This window comes from Thalia democratica, chromosome 8 (genome assembly GCF_965202585.1).
Source record: "Thalia democratica chromosome 8, ktThaDemo2.hap1.1, whole genome shotgun sequence".
In the NCBI taxonomy this organism is placed as follows: domain Eukaryota; kingdom Metazoa; phylum Chordata; class Thaliacea; order Salpida; family Salpidae; genus Thalia; species Thalia democratica.
The window spans coordinates 30667620-30687522 of record NC_139172.1 but is presented as its reverse complement, the minus strand read 5'-3'; the positions used below and the strand labels follow the sequence as shown (position 1 = coordinate 30687522).

At 25.5% G+C, this 19903-nt stretch overlaps 1 protein-coding gene across 1 annotated transcript in view; it reads right to left on the bottom strand.

The window, feature by feature from the left end:
- The window catches only part of LOC145842526 (uncharacterized), a 53515-nt gene extending 34174 nt beyond the window's left edge, over positions 1 to 19341 (bottom strand). The window contains exon 1 of the mRNA XM_082949986.1: positions 18730 to 19341. Within this exon, the coding sequence (XP_082806112.1) occupies positions 18730 to 19251 (522 nt within the window). The 5' untranslated portion in view covers positions 19252 to 19341. The remainder of the gene's footprint in view (positions 1 to 18729) is intronic.
- Between the last annotated feature and the right edge of the window lie 562 nt (positions 19342 to 19903).

The following is a 19903-nucleotide window of genomic DNA, read 5'->3' as shown; positions in this document are numbered from 1 at the left end:
ATCGAATTTTTAAATATACACGACGTCATTAAACAATCTTTGTGCAAAATTCTTGATGAAAATTTAGACGAAGTAACTTTTATTTCTTCAACTATTTGTATGATAAGAATTCTAAGCACACTAACACTCTAATAAAAATTCTAAGTTTAGAAATAGTCAATTTTAAATATCATTTTTCATCAAAGATTGAAATTTGAGTTATGTATACAAAAAACTAAATCATAATAAATTTCAAGTTACATATAAAAAATCTAAACTTTTAATCAATCGAAGTACATTATCAAGGTGTAACCAAAACTGAAAATTGTAGAATTTTTTTTAATATTTAAATTTTAAAATTAAAAGCAGTGGGAAAATAAAAGTTAGGTTTGTAACCTACTTCCTAAATAGCCAGATGATAATTACAAATAAGAAATTTTTCACACGACTGGTTTAAAGGTTCAACGTCACGCTTAAATTTTGTCTATGAGTGTGGGACTGAGTCTGCTGTTATTTTAAGACTTTTCATCATTTTGAGTTTTAATTTCTGAAACTAGTCTCACTTTTTTTCACACATAATGCCTTTAGACAGTTTTTGTGCAAAAATTATGAATTGAAACTAAACTTTGTAGAGTTTAGATGTTTTGTTTTTATTTTGATACAATCGTCTTAATTGACTTTGTTGCATGGTGACAAACTCAAAAAAAAAAGACTGATGAAAATTTTATACTCATGAAAATTGAAAAAAATTAGACGGAACTATTTTTTTTCTTTAAACACTTTTATGATAAAAGTTTTAACTATATGAAATGAAACAGTTACAACATTTTCTATATTTACAACAGATAAAATAAAATCTTTAAAAAAAAATAATACACTAACAAAAATACAAGTTTAGAAACGTTCAATTTCAAATGACATTTTTCATAAAAAATTCAAATTTAAACTGTATGCAAAAAAACTAAATCAAAACAAGTTTCAAGTTACGTAAGTAAAAAAGGTACTGAAAAAGTCAAAGCGCAATACTAAGGTGAAACCAAAACTATAACTTATACAACTTTATAACTGTTTAAATGTTAAAGTTAATAGCGGTGGAAAAGAAAGATTAGGTTTACAACCTACTTTTAAGTCTACAGAGATCAATATAAATTAAATAGTTGTTACTTAGACGATGTAAGTGATCAATTTTGTATTTAAAATTAGACTTCTTAGTCGTACTGAGTAAGCTGAAATTCTCAAATATTTTAATCAATTTGAGTATTCCATTCTAAAATTAGTCTAGCACTTTTGTAAATGTGATGTCATTACACAGTTTTCGTGCAAAAAAATGAACGGAAATTTAAACAAGGTTGCCACTGGTTTTATGAGAAAATTGTTCCAGGTTTTCTGAATTTCTTCCAGGTTTTTAAAAGTACACGTTTTTAGGTCTTTTTTTAGTTTAAAGTTAAAAGTAAGGTTAAGTACTGAGTAAATTGGTATAAAAATTTTAAAAATTTACTGTAAAGCTTCTTTAAATGTGTTTTTTAATCTTAAAAATGTTGATAAGGACAAAAAAAAATTATCTTTATAATAGATTTTTTGCGTCATACTAAACTTTTACTACTTAACATGTAAAAACTGTTTAAAATTCAAGGCTTTTTCAGTTATCTTATTTAATTTCTCAAATTCCAGGTTTCTTTTAGCCCAAATTGTCAAATTCCAGGTTTTGTGGCAACCCTGTTTATAGGTAAATGTTTAGATGTAATTATTGAATAGTAAACTTTTAGCGGTAGTAGCAATGCAAAAGTAAACAATAGTTCGTAACCAATTGTCTGGATCTCCTTAGTGATAATATACTACTTAATTTATTATCAATAATATATTTTTATATACAGGAATTATATATTACTATTTCTATATAATTTTTTATGTGATTGACGTAAATGATCAATATAGCATTAATAATACACAATGACAACACGAGCATAAAGTTAATTTTATAGGCAAATTTATTAATTTTTCAAAAAACATAAAACTTTAATGTCAATTATTTTCCTTATCTTAAAAGCTATCTAAAATTTTTTTTTTTTTTTTAGAGAACGCACCTTTGTCTTTAATTATTATATTTGGTTTGGGGCTTGAATTATTTCATGGGGTCCCTCCAAAAATAAAGGTTTTTTTTTGTTTTTTTATCTTATGGTATTAAAAACAAAAATAAATATTTTTTTTATATTTTATTTTCTTTTTCCCTTATTTTGCATGTTATTAAAACTCTTAAATGTTTATTTTATAATTAATGTTAATATTTTTTACGATTTGGCCCCAAATCAAAATGATGTATACTACACTATCATTTGCCTTGGCCATTTCCTAGATAAAAAATTGATAAAAGGAAAAAAAAAGTTAATAAAAATGTGAATTACAACAAATTTAATTAAATTATTTTATTTTATTATTATTATTTTTTTTTAAATAACATGCAAACTGATGGAAAAAGAAAATAAAACATAAAAAAAAATATTTATTTTTGGTTTTAATACCATATGATGCAAAAAAACAAAAAAAAACTTTATTTTTGGAGGGACCCCATGAAATAATTCCAACCCCAAACCAAATGTTTTTTTTTAATTAAAGACAAATGTGCGTTCTCTAAAATAAAAAAAAAATTTTTAGATAGCTTTTAAGATAAGGAAAATAATTGACATTAAAGTTTTATGTTTTTTGAAAAATTAATAAATTTGCCTATAAAATTAACTTTATGCTCGTAATGACAACTGACAAATTAACATGCTAATTCTTTATACCAAATTGATCAGTTAAAATACGCAATTCTGAAATAACAAAAGTTTTTTTTATAGATGTGACGTATTGGAAAATTTTTGTGCAATAAATTTGAGTTAAAAGTACAAATCAACGTTTCTATTATTTTGGTAATTTTAACAAAACTTGGTGAAAGCACTTGATAAAAACTGTCTGAAATAAAATTTTAAAATTTTATATCAATTTAAAAAGTTAAACATCCTTGCATGACTTTGTTTATGAATATTTAAAAAAACTAAAACGACAATAATAACGAATAGTCTCCAATTAATGAATGTATGAATTATTTGTTACTTTATCGTTTTTAACAGGGTTGCCGAATGTTTTTGGCAAGTTTTCTCCAGGTTTTTAAAATATCTTCCAGGTAACTACACGTTTTAGGGTCTATTTTTAGTTTAAAAATAATTTCAAGGTAAAAAAATATTTAAACAATATAACGACAATGAATAGATATTATAAAGCTCCTTTAAATGTGTTTTTAAATAAAAAAAAATTTGATGATGACAAAAAAAAATTATCTAACCGATAGATTTTTTAAGTCAAATCGAAATTTTACTAGTTAACATGTAAAAGTTGTAAATTTTTTAAGTAAAAATTTTGAGAAAAAATTTATTTTTATTTTAATTTAATTGTTTAAATGCTATTTTCCATGACTGTCACATATCTTTTTAGATTTATTTTAGCACTGACGAGGTCTTTGACCGAAACTTAGTTTGTTAAATAAATTCCTCAAAGAATAAATTCATTATTATATTTCTCCTCCAGTAGTTGAGCTCTCTCTTTTTGTTTTCTTAAAACCAAAACATATAATGTATAAGTTGTTTAAAATTCCAGATTTTTCCAGGTTTTTGTTTAAAATTCCAGATTTTCTAGTAATTTCTGTTCAAAACTCCATGTTTTTTTCAAGTTGTAATGATATTAACATTTCATTTTCTTATTTTAAAGCGGATGTTGTAAACTGTTTTACGCAGATTTCGTGACGTGCTTCCAGTAATGAAAAAACAAAAACATTTTTTATTGTTAGGAGTTAGATTTGTTTCAGTGCTTATAAAACGGAATTTTACTTGCAGTGTCACTAGCAGTATCATTGGTGTTTGGTAAAGCTCGAAATGTTGTATAGTAACCTCTCGCTTATTTACGCACATTGTGTCCACAGAAAAAGTGCGTAAAGATATGAGAGATCGTAAAGAAACGAGAGGTACCAAATATACTCACTAAAATGGCTGTCTTTTAATATTTCTTCTAGTTAAAAGCAGACTGGGCACTTTCCCACTTTTAACAATTTGTTTACTTTATTTATAAATATGAAAACAACAGATAAAACTATACATATATTAAAAAAAGAATTCGAATTTCTATAAAATAATAATACGAGTAGAAATAATTTTACTATTTTAATAATAAGTAGAAATTATCTTTACTTTTATTTTTATGTGACACTTATATTCTATTCAAATAAATTCAATTTAGCAAATTCAATTTATAATTAAGCATTTCTTTACAATTATAAAATGGTGTTTATTAATATATAATGCAAGACTGCTGTATTATTTCTTTGTGTTTTAAACTCTCATTATTTCATTATACTTTCATTATTAAAAACAGTCATGTTAATTTCAGAATTTTGATTTAATCTCTTATTGTTTACAAAGTTTCTGATATACTGAGGTATAACTAAATGTTTATCAATTACTCAAGGAACATAAATTTACAGAGTATAAAGATATAGAGAGGTGTGTTAGCATTCAAAAACATGTTTCAATTTAAAAATATACATTAAAACTAATTTGTGCAATATTAAAAAAAATTAAAATTTTTATTTTCTGAATTTTATAGAATTCTGAAATGCGTAACTAAACGAGAGTGCGTAACGTCACGAGTGCGTAAAGATCCGAAAGGTTACTGTATTATAAAATGTTTAAGTCTGAAATACTTTGTTTTCTTTAGTTTAAGATACTTCTTATTACTTGTGTTCAACTGTAGTTTTAGTTAGTGTGTCGTGTGACTATTTTATATTTGTAAACAAACTTTTGTTGACTTTTAAGTATCTTAGATGTATTTATCTTATCTAAAAATATCTATCCCCATTTAATTACCCCTAGCAATTTAGATTGGTTACATTAGACACACGTCGGGTACTCTTATCGAGACAAAGTTTCTAAAATTCCAGGATTTTTTAAGCTAAATTGTCAAGTTCCAGGTTTTTCTAGGGTTTTTTGCAACCCTGTTTTAATATACAGTAGACCAAAAGTAAAAATACACCAAGGTTCTTGTAAAAGTTATCAACTCAGAAACTCTGCAGGATTAATTAACTTTTAGAGATTTACAATTAAAATTTTACATTCAAAAGTAAGTTTTAAGTTAAGTTACAAGACACATTACTAAAATCACTCATCTATAAGGCTTACAATTTTTCAATTATTTTTTTACCATTAAATTGGAATGATTTTTGTCAAAAATTTGAAAACTTTCAGTCACGTTAGTGATCATAGTACTACATTTTGTATCTAATATAAATAGGATTTACTTATGTGAATCATAAACGTCATTATACTAATTTTGAAGATAGAATAAAATCTAGTTTTAACTGAGTGCTGCGATAATTATGACTTAATAAATTTAAACGTATATAATACTATCTTATACTTAAAAATTTGGAAGGATACCTCGATCTATTAAAATTTCGACTTGTTTTTTTTTTGTATTCTTTAAAAAAAAGTTGTTCTTACAAAGTTTCAATAACAGTTTTTCTTAAACAAAAACAAAATAAAGAACTAAGCACTTACAACAACAAGTTATCAAAGTAAGACACAAAAGCGTGTTATCAGAAATAGTAGTTTACATTTATTACAATGAAAAATAAAAAGTATCAACAAACACACTAACAGTTACTTATTTGCTCATTTACAAAACGTTTGAAGCAATGAACTTACATCTATAAACAAAAAAATTAGCAAAAAATTAGTATATAAAATAACCAAAAATAATATAACTACACAAGTCATATTAACAAGTTGTTGACCAAACCAGTAAATCATAAAAAGTATATATTAATTGAATAATAATATACGGTAGCTGTATTGCTCAAATAAACATAAAAACTTCGTAACCTCCAAAAGTATGGATCAATAGTTTTTTATTTTTTACTTTTCACGCGACTGATGTAAAAGATCAATGTCGCGTTTAAAAACTTCTATCAAAATCTAAAAAAAATTAAATATATACAATCATTTAAACTTTCTCAGTTTAAAAACAAAAATTTGAAGTTTATCTATTTTTTTACAGGTACGACGTCATTGTACAATTTTCGTGCAAAAACTGTGAATGTGCCTCAAAAGTTCGGAAATGAGCGTAGAGTAAGTTAAATTGTTAAAGATTCACCTTGCATTCCAACTGAATATCTCAATAAGCGGGTTAAGACTGTTTCTCAAAGTGGGCCATAACAGAAATTTAGGGGGCCATGAGGAGCAAAGGTGGGCCATGAGCTGTGAAAGGGCCACAGATGGGCCATGAGGTCATAATTTGAAACTTACACTAGATATTCTGGAGTTGATGATGAAGAGCAAAAAAAAGTCTTAGGTGTTTTTAATGGTAGTTTTTTGAGTAATCTTGTTGGAGGCCAGGCCATAGCTATTTTAATTTCTGTTTAGACCTTTTGTAATAAAGTTTGGGAAATCCTTGTTTAAACGAACGATGTATATAAACACTCTCGTGTATTTCATATCACCATTCTGAACTTCAGTGGCAATTAAGTATTTACTTCGAACAAATAAGTTATTGTTAAATTAGTCTAACAACTTTATACTTATGACATCAGCAGACAAGTTTCGTGCAAAAATTATGAATAAGAATTTTGAGCTAAAGTCTATTAAATTTGATGCATATTGATGAAAACTGTTGAACAGGGTTGCCACAAATCAAGCTGAGAAAAATTTCCTGACATTTTACTAAAATTTCCTGCATTTCTAAATCTAACTCTTAGTTTAAACTTATTCTAAAATACATAATCAAGCACCTGAAGCTATATTGATTTTTTTACAGGTTAAAACATGTTTTTTGCTGAACTCAATCATCTAACTTCCATTACATCATTTAAACCATCTGTGTATGATTCATGTATTTGCAATAAACAGCTATATCAGTAAGATACTTGTATTTGCTAAATTATAAACACAACTTGTCTGAAAAAAGAAACAATATTTTAGTACATCGTAACATAATAATATGTTAATAGAAAATTTTGCAGTTTTATAAAGGGTACTTTATTAATTTTTGCCAGATGAAGGCTTTGGAAATTAAGTAACTTTGTAAAATTCTAAGAAAATTTTGCAATTTTAGTCTGACTTTAAAGTAGTTTTAATTAACTTTTTACCATTTGAAGGCTTTTGAAAATAAGGAATGTTGTAAGTTTGTACTGACAAAACCTGACGTTTTTTTTAATTTTGTCAAATTTCCTGGCTTTTTTAAAAACAATCCCACTTTTTCCAGACTTTGTCATTTTTTAGTTTTTCCTGACTTTTACTGATTTTCCTGACCTTATGGCAGCCCTGGTTGAAATATCAATTTAAAGATCATTTGTCACTTTAAATTATAAAATAACGGCCTTCCTATTATTTTATGACTACATTTTTAAAAAAGAAACTAAAATTAAAACGATCAGTCTTCAATTAATGAATATTTATCTGCTTCTTATAAATACAGCGACTTTTTGAGTTTTCGGCTAAAAAAATATTTTGCACTTGGCGAATACCACGAAAACACCCTGTGAAAACTTTTGATGACTTAAAGAACCTATTACCTTGGGGGAATTCGATTTTCTGAAAACCACCCCAATGCAAACTTTATGGGACCAAAAAATATGACTTTAGAGTTTCTAGCATGGATTTTTTTACATGTGGCAATTATCACAAAAACATATTTGCCCAATTTAATACAGTTTTAAGAAAGTTTTATGGTGGCACTTCTTGATTTTTCTAAATGGTAATTTAAGAAACTTTTAAAAAGTGATAAAAAGTATATAAAATCAGGAATTGCCTCCAAAGAACTTTCTGTAAATCGTATTAAATTGTGCACAATGTGTTTTTGTGATAATCGCCACATGTAAAAAAATTCCAGCTAAAAACTCTAAGGTCATATTTTTTGGTCCCATGGGGTGGTTTTCAGAAAATTGAATTCCGCCAAGGTAAAAGTTTCTTCAAAACATCTTAAAATTTGCACATGGTGTTTTTGTGGTATTAGCCAAGTGTAAAAAAAAATAGCTGAAAACTCAAAGGTATTACAAGCACCCTAATATACATTAATGTCATACACAATTTAAGAACAAACTATTATTTTAAATATGTAGTAGACCAAAAAATAGTTTTTCATAGACCTATATTTTCATACAAATTATCAACTCAGAAACTTTCCAGAACTCATTAACTTTCAGAAATTCAAAATTCAAAGTTTATATCCAAAACGTATGTTTTGAAGTAGGTCTCAAGTAAAACTAATAGATTAAACTATACATAAAACTTATAACTTTTGATTTTTACATACTTTGTTTGCTATCGTTTCTTTACTGGTAGTGTTACCGCTGCGAAACTCTAGTTTTGAAATAAACTTTGAATCACTGAATCGTTTAAAGTGTATTTCATAAAATAATTTTCATAATTTTTTAGTTTATTAAAAATTTAACAAGACTAATGTTTTAGAAACGTTATAAAAAACGTTGTACAGCTAATAACTTCTAAAAAAGATCAACTTCAATAATTTCAACAGAAAACTTTAACCTATGAAAATAATACAACTCAGAAAATCCTCTCATAAATCTACTATCACAACAAGTTATCACAAAAGAAAATTAAAAAATTGCTTCTAGGTTAAAAAATAGATTGTATTTAATACGACTAACATGTCGAAATGAAAAGTTTCAATAAATAAATATTTCTAACAGTAGCTTCGTTGTTACATCAACCAAAAGCTGAGGTAGTGAACTTATTTTAAGAAACAACTACTTTTAACAACTTACAATGATTAAAAACAAAGCTGTACAAACAAATATACGCTCCAAACTTAATGCATAAAACAAAAGTGTCTTGGTTAGTTGCGTTACACTATTAAAGCTAAACTTTTCAACTTTATCCTGAAACGTCCCAATTCAGACAGAAATTTTCTCTGACTCCTGCTGGTTGGCGCTAGGTTGGGATTTGATTAGATCATGGGTAGGCAAACGAAGCCTATGAAAGGTAAAATTGTGGCCGGAAAAACTCAAATTTAGCACGCGAAAAAAAACTCACACTAGATAATTTGAGGTTTGAAATCAAGAGTAAACAAAATTCCTAGATACAATTTTAGTGGAAATTCAAAAAGTACAATAGATATTCCGATTCTGTTATGAAGAGTAAAAATAAAAACTACAACTGCGGCAAGCAAGATATTTAATTCTTGAGATTTGGCCCGCGACCATCAATCGCTTCCGACCCCTGGACAATATGAACGAAGGAGCATGATAGTTTAGTTGTAAAGACGTTGCTGATTAATAACAGGATTTTTTGGTAAATATCTTTAATTTTTAAATTCGAAGTATTTTGTTAGATATGGATTCTTAAAAATTTCTAATTATGACTTCTTGTCAAATATTAGTTTCAACTCTTCTTTTTGGACAACTTTTAATGTTTGATAACAAAAAAAATTTAAATATTAAGTCAACAATATAAAATAATATTTAGATTAAAGGTGATTGTTTTGCTCATGATCTAAAGTGCACAGTTATTTTCATTGATGATAATGAGCAAATTTAAGAAAGAATTCGGCAGAACTAATTCAACCAACGCACTTTGAAGTCCACCTAAAAAGTATCTAACAGTGATTTTTAATTTATCATTTGATTTAAGGGGTTACAAGTTTACCAAATTTCAGATGGTACATGAATGGCTGGAGTAAAATAGTCTCCATAACATTCTGTATTTCCAATCTTACTAAAATTAAGTCTACAGAAACCAAATACCTATCAATAAAGAGAAAAGAAGCTTTGTAGTCCATTTAAATAAACTGAACCTCAATTTTACTACAGAAGTTTTTAATCATTTGAACTGACTAAACCCGATATTTTGACGACACACCAAGAAAGTTATTTAGATTTGTTTAGCCTGATGAGTACAAACCCTGTATTTAGGAAAATATAAAAAACTGAATAATATTAGATACTGAAAAGATGCATGAATAGCGGTTAGCAAATGGTTGCAATACATATTTTTTTTAAGTTTTTTAATTTAAGTTTTCAATTGTATATAAACAGACAAATAAACAATTTTGTTACACGACTGATGTAAATGATCGATGTCGCGTTTAAAATTAACAACCGAGAGGGAAAAACTAACTGTTAGGAAATATTTACTCAAAATAAATATATAAAATTGTGAGTTTATTCTTTGTTTTACTTATGACGTCATTAGACAGTTTTCGTGCAAAAATCATGAATAAAAATTAGAAGAAAAAGTTTTTTAACTTTGATACAATTTCATAAATATTTAAGAAAAATTTTACAGGTAAACTAATTGAAAGAAAACTGTATTAAAGTAAATATTTAAGATAATTGTACAAACTATTATCATTGATTAATGATAACTAACTATACTTATTACTTATGTTACAAAAAACTTTTTTTATTAAAACAGACAATTATTTTTTTCGATTATTAATATTAAAAAAATCATCAACAAACTTAATGCTTTATAGGAACTAAATAGATAATTAAATTCAAAATCGTTTTAATCTAAGGGTAGAAACTTATATTTATATACAGTATACTTAAATCTGCACAAAAAAAATTATTAAGTTTAAGTTAGTCACTTAAAAAAGTTAAAATTTACTAACACTTTTTTGTTTTTTTAAGCAAATATGTTTAGCAAAAGGTTACCTCAAAAAGTTCATTCTTAATTTTTTCATATTTCTTATATTTGTTATAATAAAATGTTATCAACATAAATGATCTATGTAACATTAAAAAACTAAATATACTATCAAAACTTTTTTGATTAACATGTTGCAAAAGTAATCATTTTAAAAATCTAATTATATTTAAATCAAACAAATGTTCATCACTTGATAATTTTTCATAACTGAAATTAAATTAATTTCATTAAAATTTCAAACTGTTTGTTTTTGTTTAAAAAGTTTTTAGTGAATATCATTATAATTCTTACAAAACTGTTCTTGTACAGTTTAGAATAAAAATGTTTTTGATGTTTGAAAATATTTTTTTTATTTAAAAAAATATCTAAAACTGACAAGCACATATTTTAAGACATGTACTTTTTGACAAACAATTAGAGCACAATAACGCCAAAATTTTTAAATCCTTAAATTTAATTGATCATCTATTAAAAGTATCTGCTTTTATTGTTTCTCAATAAATAATTTTAACAGTAATGCAATTGTTATTTCTATTAAAAAAAACTTCTTAAAGATTTATTTTCAGAAGTTTTCGTTCAGCAGTCAAGTATGCATGAAAAATAAAAAACTTTTACAGGTTTAATTATTACTCTAACTTACAAATGCTGTACGCAAAATTTTCTTTAAACCTAAGTTCCACTTCGAAAACTTAGTGTTAAACAAAAGTTTGCGAGCAGCATTTGTAAGTTAGAGTAATAATTAAACCTGTAAAAGTAACTGTTAATCTTTCATTAACTCATCGTATAAGTAACTCAACTATTTACAAACATTCGACTCACGAAAACCTTTTTAAAACTTAATAGTTAAAAAGATAAAATAATAAAATTTATTCAATATACGTTTGCAAATGTGTTTTAAAGTTCAAATATTTTTAAAAATACCATATTTCAAGAATCTAACCTAAATTAATCAATTTAAGTATATCACGGTCATATTGATTTACGCTTTAAATAGTTTCTTATTATAAAGCTTTGATCTCTTTCAATATTGTACATATGTTTAACTTTAATAAAAACTCATACTTTTAAAGTTGTTCACTTTTTAAAACTTTTAGAAATAAGTAGTACTGTGCAAATACCAAAAACTAAAATTGAGCAGACAAATTATCTTAAAAAAATAAAAGTAAAACACACAAAATCGAGAATAGTTTTTAATCAAGATGGTAATTGAAGATGGTATTATAAAATCTTTTTGAATTATTTAAAAAAAAGACTAAACAAATTTGTTTTAGTTCAATAACGTATTTATTATCAGGAAAAACCAAAATTAAAACAAAAAACTGAGAAATTAATAGTTTCAGAATTACTTCTTAGAAACTTTAATATAGCTTAAAATTAAGTTTTATACAAATAAAATGAACTTAGTGTGTTTATTATGATCAACTAAACTATTAAAACAAAAAAAGGGATTCTCAAAAATTAGTTTCATAATATTAGCACTTATGGAAAATAATGTTTTCAAATACCTTTATTCACATTACAAAGTTAACTCATCAAAAAGCAGCACATTTAATCATTTTATTCTGCATTTATTGAAAATACGACAAACTATAGACAAAACATATAGAAATAAATGTGTGCTCCTGCTACATCTTTTTTGTCAGAACAATGCATGTAATCCTTAAAATCATATACCAACATACAAACTAACACTGTCACACTACAAACACATTTATCATTCAAATTTCTAGTTTTAATATACAACTAGTGTACTATAAAAGTGATAATTTATTTATACACAACTGATGAAGAAGATAATTGTGGTTTTTAAACAGTTAGTGTAAATAAAAAACAGTAATAGAAATATGGAAAGATACCTTGGCTAAATAACTAACTTCTAAATTGGTCAAGTTTACTAACAGGTGTGACGTCATTTAACAATTTTCATGCAAAAAACTATGAATGAAAATCAGAGAGAGGTTTTGTACAAAAGTTACGAGTATTTAATTTTTGAACACACTTGACCACTGAACGAAAACTTTTGAAATTAATTTTTAAGAAGTTTTTTTAATAGAAATAACAATTACATTACCGTTAAAATTATTTATTGAGAAACAATAAATGCGGATACTTTTAATAGATAATCAATTAAGAAAACATGTTTAACAAACTAAATAAAATTTTTGTCACAACTGGACTTAACGTCTTAATAAAATTCAAAACTGAAGAAAACTACTATTCAAAAGTCAACCAAGAACTTTTAAGATAAATAATTTAAATGATACTATAAGAAATTTTTAAAGTACTTTTATCAAATTAACTAAATGACAAAACTTATTTTTTAATAAGTCAATAAATAAAAATATGTTTAGCTTAAAATACTTGCAGCCACATAACTTATTATAACTATACATTTGTAACAAATATTGATAAGGTTTCACCAATAACAATGTTATATGTCATGATACAAATAAAGATTTCTAATTGGCCTGTTTTGCAAAATTATTTATCTTATAACTATTAATCAAATTCTGAATTTACTTTGAAAAACATAAATTTATTTGAACTTAGAAATTCATTTGAAACTATTTTTTATAAATTAATTATTCATACTTTTGTTTTGTAAATAATAATTTAGTGTGTTTCTCAGGTGTTATTAGAATTGCATATTAAGAAAGTTAATGTAACTTTTTTGAAAAAGTTATATTTAGTATCATTGCTAGTTGTAACTTATTTAAGTATAATAAAAAATCAATTTATAGACTAAATAAACAAAACAAAATATTATAATTTATTCTCGTTAAAAACTTACCGGATTACCTTTTAAAAAGTTACAACATACAAAAGTTTGCTTTTCTATAAATGTTATAATACATTTCAATTTCAGTTCGATGAAAACTTATACTTTTGAACTTGTTCTCATTGTAAATACTCTTAAAAAAAAATATTGTATTAGTACCAACAATAAAAACCTGAACAGACAACTTATCTAGCACCTTGAATAAAATTACATAAGTTCTATAATTTCAAGGATGCATATAAATCAAAATGATTGTTCAAAGGCAGCACTTACAACAAAAATTTACAACAAAAAAATTATTTTTTTTTATTAAGTAATGTATCTTATTAGGAGTAAAACCTAATCAGAACTATAATATCAATTTAAATCAAAACTTTATACTTGCTTGTTAGAAAGTTTTGTGAAAAAATTCGAGGTTTTTTTTTTATACAAATAAAATAAACCTATCTTGGTCATCACTTTCCGCAAAGTTATAAACTAAAAAAAAACTTTCAAAAATTTGTCTTGCATTCTAAGCTACTCACAAAAAATATACTTTAAACTCATTTCAGTCAAAGTTATGAAAACATGATGTTCCCCAGCTACATCTGTTGCTGTAAAAGCAGTGCATTGCGCTCATCATAACACTAAAATTTTTATACCAACATGTAAACGACCGCCATCACACTACACACGTAACAACAACAAAAAGAACATTCGAGATGTAAACTTTCAGTCTAATTGTACACAAGTGAATGGTGATAAATTTAAACACGACCAATGTAAACGGTCATTGACGTGTTGGAAATTCAGCAGGCTATTTATCGATAAATTCACCATTGGAAATTTTACTAGTATAAACATCTAAATTCGAAGTTGATCAAGTTCATTAAAACTTATGGCGTCACTTAGTTATTTTCGTGCGAAAATTATAAATGAAAATCAGAAAGTATGTTTGACAAAATTTAAAAATTTCTAAGTTTTTGTGCTCAATATTTTCGGACTAAAGCTTTCTGGAATTTGAATTTGATACGTCATTTGAAATTTTTCTTAGATAGTTTTAAGTTACCAATTTAGAATTAATAAATTTTCTTTATAAAATAGTTTTTATCATACTAAAGATCTAATTCTATCTAATTTAATTAATTGTGTTTCCAAAATTTTGATATAACTTTTATCACTTTTAATTTAAACTTCTAACTGTCTTTGCTTTAGGTATTAGTACAAACAGCAGTGTGTACTTGCATTAGTTAACCCAACAAGTAGAAGCTTATTACAAAGTAGGAGGTCACAACAAAATGATTTGTACAATTAAGTGTGAACATTGGTATGAAAATTAAGCACACTTTTTTGCATCAGTAGAAACACTTGTTTGGTTTAATGAAGCGGATAAAATACATTTTTAAAAAATATTTACTTATGCTAGTATTCTTACAAACATACAGAGACTTTATCAGCGTGATAAAACAAAACTTAACAAAAACTATATAAAAAGTAACAAGTTTTATGTAGTTATGGTTATAATCTGTATAGATGTTACAGTTTTGTTTTTATTTCAAATTGCAACTGCAATGCTACTTGCTTCTTACCTAAAAGTTTGGCAATATTTACTCTTAAATTCAGCTTGATTTCAGTTTTGGAAAAATAATTAGATTAAAAATAAAATAAAAACATTAACTAAAACCATAATTTTGTAGTCACTTTCTTATTTTAACAAAAAGTTACAGTTTTATATACAAATATTTTTTTTTAATTTAGTTATTTTCTACAAAGCTATAAAAGTGGTGGCTATTGGATTTTTTAAAATTTCTTCTAGGTTTTCTGAATTTCTTCCAGATTTTTAAAGTATAGTCTTTTTTTGTAGTCAGTAGTTTTTGAGTCTATTTTTTATTAAAAATTAAGTTTAAAGTAAAAACATGTGTTAAATAGTAAACAACATTGAAAAGATACTGTAAAGCTACAAAAAATGCTTTTTTTAATAATAAAAAATTTGATGATGACAAATATTTTTTATCTATATGATAGATTTTTGGTGTCAAATCAAAATTTAACTACTACAACGTAACAATTGTTTAAAATTCCAGGTATTTTAGTAGTTTTCATTCAAAGTTCTAGTTTTTTTTTAATTTTTCAAATTACCAGCAAGCTATTCCATGTTTTCTTTCAGCCTAAATTATTGAATTCCAGGTTTTTCCAGGATTCCAGGTTTAGTGGCCAGCCTGTATAAACTAAAAAAAAGTATCAGTAACTAGTCTTATAACTTAAGTTACTTCAGAAAATTGTTTCACATTACCAAGTAGAAATATCAAAAAACTGCATGTTGTAACATTTTGATTTGTATTTATTGAAAAAAGACATTTTATAACCAAAAGCTATATAATTAAATAAATAATTTATGCTCCAGCTACAGTACATTTGTCAGAACAGTGCATCAACCTTGTAGTCTTTAAAATTTTCTACCGTTATATAAACGGCCACTGTTACAAGCTACAATCACTAACAACATTTATTTATCATTTAACTTTCTAGTTTTAATATACAACTAGTGTGCTATCTGTTATATAAGGATTAAGATATCAAAGTTCATACACACTGATGTAGAAGATGATTCTGGTGCTTAAAATAATTATTTAAAATAAAAACACAGTAATAAAAGCATGGTAAAATACCATGAACAAATTTCTAACTTTTAAATTGATCAAGTTTGTTTATAAGTTTGATGTCAGTGGACTATTTTTGTGCAAAAAGTGTGAGTAAAAATCATGGAGAACTTTTGGGAGTATAAAGTTTAAAAGATCTCAAATTTTTGCAACTAAATGCTAGCAAACAAAAGTTTTATGAGTCAATTTTTCAAAGGTTATTCTTCATTAAGACAAAGAAAACAGTTGGTTTTCATGACTTTACTTTCCTATAAAATGATGAGTTATTGAGAAAATAATAAATTGAAGTGCTCTTTAGTTAATAAAAATACGCAAATGTTTCAATAAATAATTAACAAAAACAAAATTGTTAAAAGAAAACGAACGGTATAAGAAAAATCAAAAGCTAAAAGATTATTAAACTCAAAAATCAGGAACTTTTATAGATTAATAAGTTTAACTTACATAAAAAATTTAACAAGTTTTTTTTTCATTAAATTGTCTGAATGATAAGACAGCGCATCATGCTTATAGTCCTAAGATTTTATACTATTATATAAACGGCCATTGTCACACTACAGACATAGTAAAACCAAAACAAACATTTAGGATCAAACTTTTCAATTTTAGTATGTGACTGAACATCTACAATTCAAGTCAATGGTGTCAAAGTTACACGACTGATGTAAACGATCATTGTCGTGCTATAAATTACAAAATGCCGTTTCAAAAATTAATATCTCTGCAACATACTCAGTTTAAATATCTAATTTTGAAGTTGGTCAAAATTATAAATAAGTGTGACGTCATTAGTAAACTTTCGTGCAAAAAAAAATGAATGAAAATCTGAGAGAATTTCTGAGCAAAAGTTTAAAAGATTCTAATTTTTTGCACTAAATTTTAGTGGACAAAAGCTTCCTGAGATAAGTTTTTAAAGAGTTTTTTTTCATTAAATCAAAAAATAACAGTTTAATTACATGAGTTTACTTAAGTATATAAATTTGAATTATTTAAAAAATAATAGACATACTTCAGTTATTAAACTTACAAAGTTTTTAAATATACATTACACTACAGAAAAACTTCATCAAAGGGTACACCAATGTCTTAAATAAAGCCAAGATTACGCATATCAAACAAAAGAGCTTTTTAAAATAATTAATTTAAAATAAACACACAAAAATCTGAATAAGTTTCAAGTTTATATTTAAAATTAACTAAATCTAAAAGCTTATTGTTTTTTAATCTTTAATATCAATAAACAAGAATATGTTTAGTCAAATTTTACTTTAAAACGTGCAGGTATGTAACATATCATAATATTTCTTCTTAATTTAAACATTCACAAGATTTTATTTATGTGAGTTGTCTATGTTATACGATAAATTTTAAAAAAATTTTAAGGTTTTAGTAGCCAAGTTAAAAAAGTAGTTAAATCACAACTCTAGTTCTGGATGTAATTCATGTAAACAAACATTTTTAATATTCTAGATCACCTTGATTATTTAATTGCATAGGTATAACAAATTAATTGAATATATTTTAACTTTTTGTTTTTGTATTACTATACAACAAAAATATTGATTCTATCTAGTTTCAACTCAAGGATTTTTTTTTTCAACTGTTAATAGTTTTAACGATCAAATTTTCTAACCTTTAGTAGCACTATTTGTAATCAATTTAAAAAACAAGTATGAAAGTTAATTAAATTTTCTAAAGGACAACAACAAAAATAAAACTATATGTGTATACCATAACAATGAAAAAAATAAAAAGTTTATAAAAACTCATGTAGATAACAAATTAGTTTCATTACATTCTCTAAATTATGTATTACTCAGTTATGGGTACTAACATTATATATTTTTCATAAGTTAAGCAAACAAAAACTATTTGGTTAAAAAGAAACCAGCAAAATCAAAAGCATTTTACAATTGAATTTTAGAGTAACAACTTAAGAATTAACAGTTTACTACCCAGGAAAGTCTTGAGGTGAAATTTTAAAAGTTTCGAAATTAATAGCAAAAGGCTCAGTAATATACAAAAAACATAAAAAACATTCACACCAAGGGCTTTTTATAAAACTATATAACAGTAAAACAAAATCAAAAACCTAACCAGACAAGTTTAAATACTTAGTAAGACCTTATTATAGCAAAAATTCTATGAAACACACGCACTAAATTTTATATAAAAACAATTATATTTGAACAAGATTTAAATTGTAACTGAAGATTCCTTAAAGGGTGTAACTTAGTTTTGCAAATAAAAATCTTGAATAATTTAACTTTTATACTTGTCTCCTTATTTTAAATAAGTTGAGAACTATTTTTGTTCAATTTAGAACCTCAAACATAAATATATAAAAACAAACATCATACAATTTACTAACCAGGAAAGTTTTGAGGTGAAATTCGAAATGTTTACAAAATTTACAGCATAAGGCTCAAAAATAAATAGAAAAAAACATTTAAAAATTACACTAAAACCTTTTAAATCAAATATCTCATATAAAAAACTAACTTGAACAATTAAGTTACCAGGCAAGTTTTAAATAGTTTGTACTTGATAAGACCTTATAGCTTGAAACATTGTAGCAAGTAACCTCTAATAAAAACTCATACTGAACTTTATATAAAAACTTTAATAATCAACTAACCAGGCATGTTTTCAAATTGTCTTCAGTCCTGCCGCCCAACATGTCGTAAGTGTACCTCTGCGGGGATATGTACTTGTGCATGGTGTGGTTGAAAGTCTTGAACTCCCCCCTTGCTTCACTGTCCTTGCTGTACATCTCCTTCGTCATGTTCACCCAGTTCGATTGGTTGAAGTTGCAGAAGTTTGTGTTTTTGAGGCCAAATGTGGGACTTGGGGTTATCAGTAATGCAAGCAAGACTATCAACTTGAAAATGTCTATTATTTTATGCACAAAAAACATGCTTTTGCGGTTTTTTAGTTTGTCATAAAGGTTTATGCTCTTGGGTTTTGGGTTGCAATTTTCTGAAGACTCTTCTTCCTGGCTGTTTCTGATTTCATGGCAGCTGAGTTCCTGACCCATGTTCTGGTTCCACAGAGGGTTGTTTTCATGGCAATTGTGGTCGTTGTAGTCATGGTAACCTGGTTTGCCAGTTTGGTTGTTACAGCAGCTTGAACAGCTGCACCTTGTTTGCCTTCCTTCCATCTTACAGAGCAAACAATGAAATTACCACTAAGCTACAAAGTGGGTGTTTTGCATGGAATAAAAAAAATATTTTATTAAAAACTAAACAGTACACCTGTTATAAAGTTCTTGTAAATAATCAAAAATATATAAATAAAAAGGAAAATTCATTTAAAACTTATATACGTAACCTACTTTTGTGTTTTTTATCAAAATAGATGTTTTTTAATAATATTATATACAGCTGTTAGCTACAAAAGAGTTTTTTGGTTATTTCCAAAATAAAAAATTAAGTTTTATTTAGCTTGGTAAACAGGTTTAATTTTGTAAAGAATTTGAAAAAACTATTTTACTAAAAAGTTTTTATTTTTATTTAAAATATTAAAACTTTTTACAAAAATTTACTAGCTTACCTTTTGAAAAGCAATATAAAATTTTCTTTTAATCTTGTATGTTTTTAATATTATGAAAACTCATTGATACACAAAAAAAAAGATGCAGATTAGTAGAGGTTTTAAGTTACATGTAAATACTTTCAAAAAACACAGTTATCAGAAACTAATTAAAAGATTATACTTATGTTTGAAACCATGGCACTGATTTTATTTATTTAAAATTACACATTAAGTTTTTATTTATACTAAACAGGTTTGCCACTCATTGAAGTAAAAAT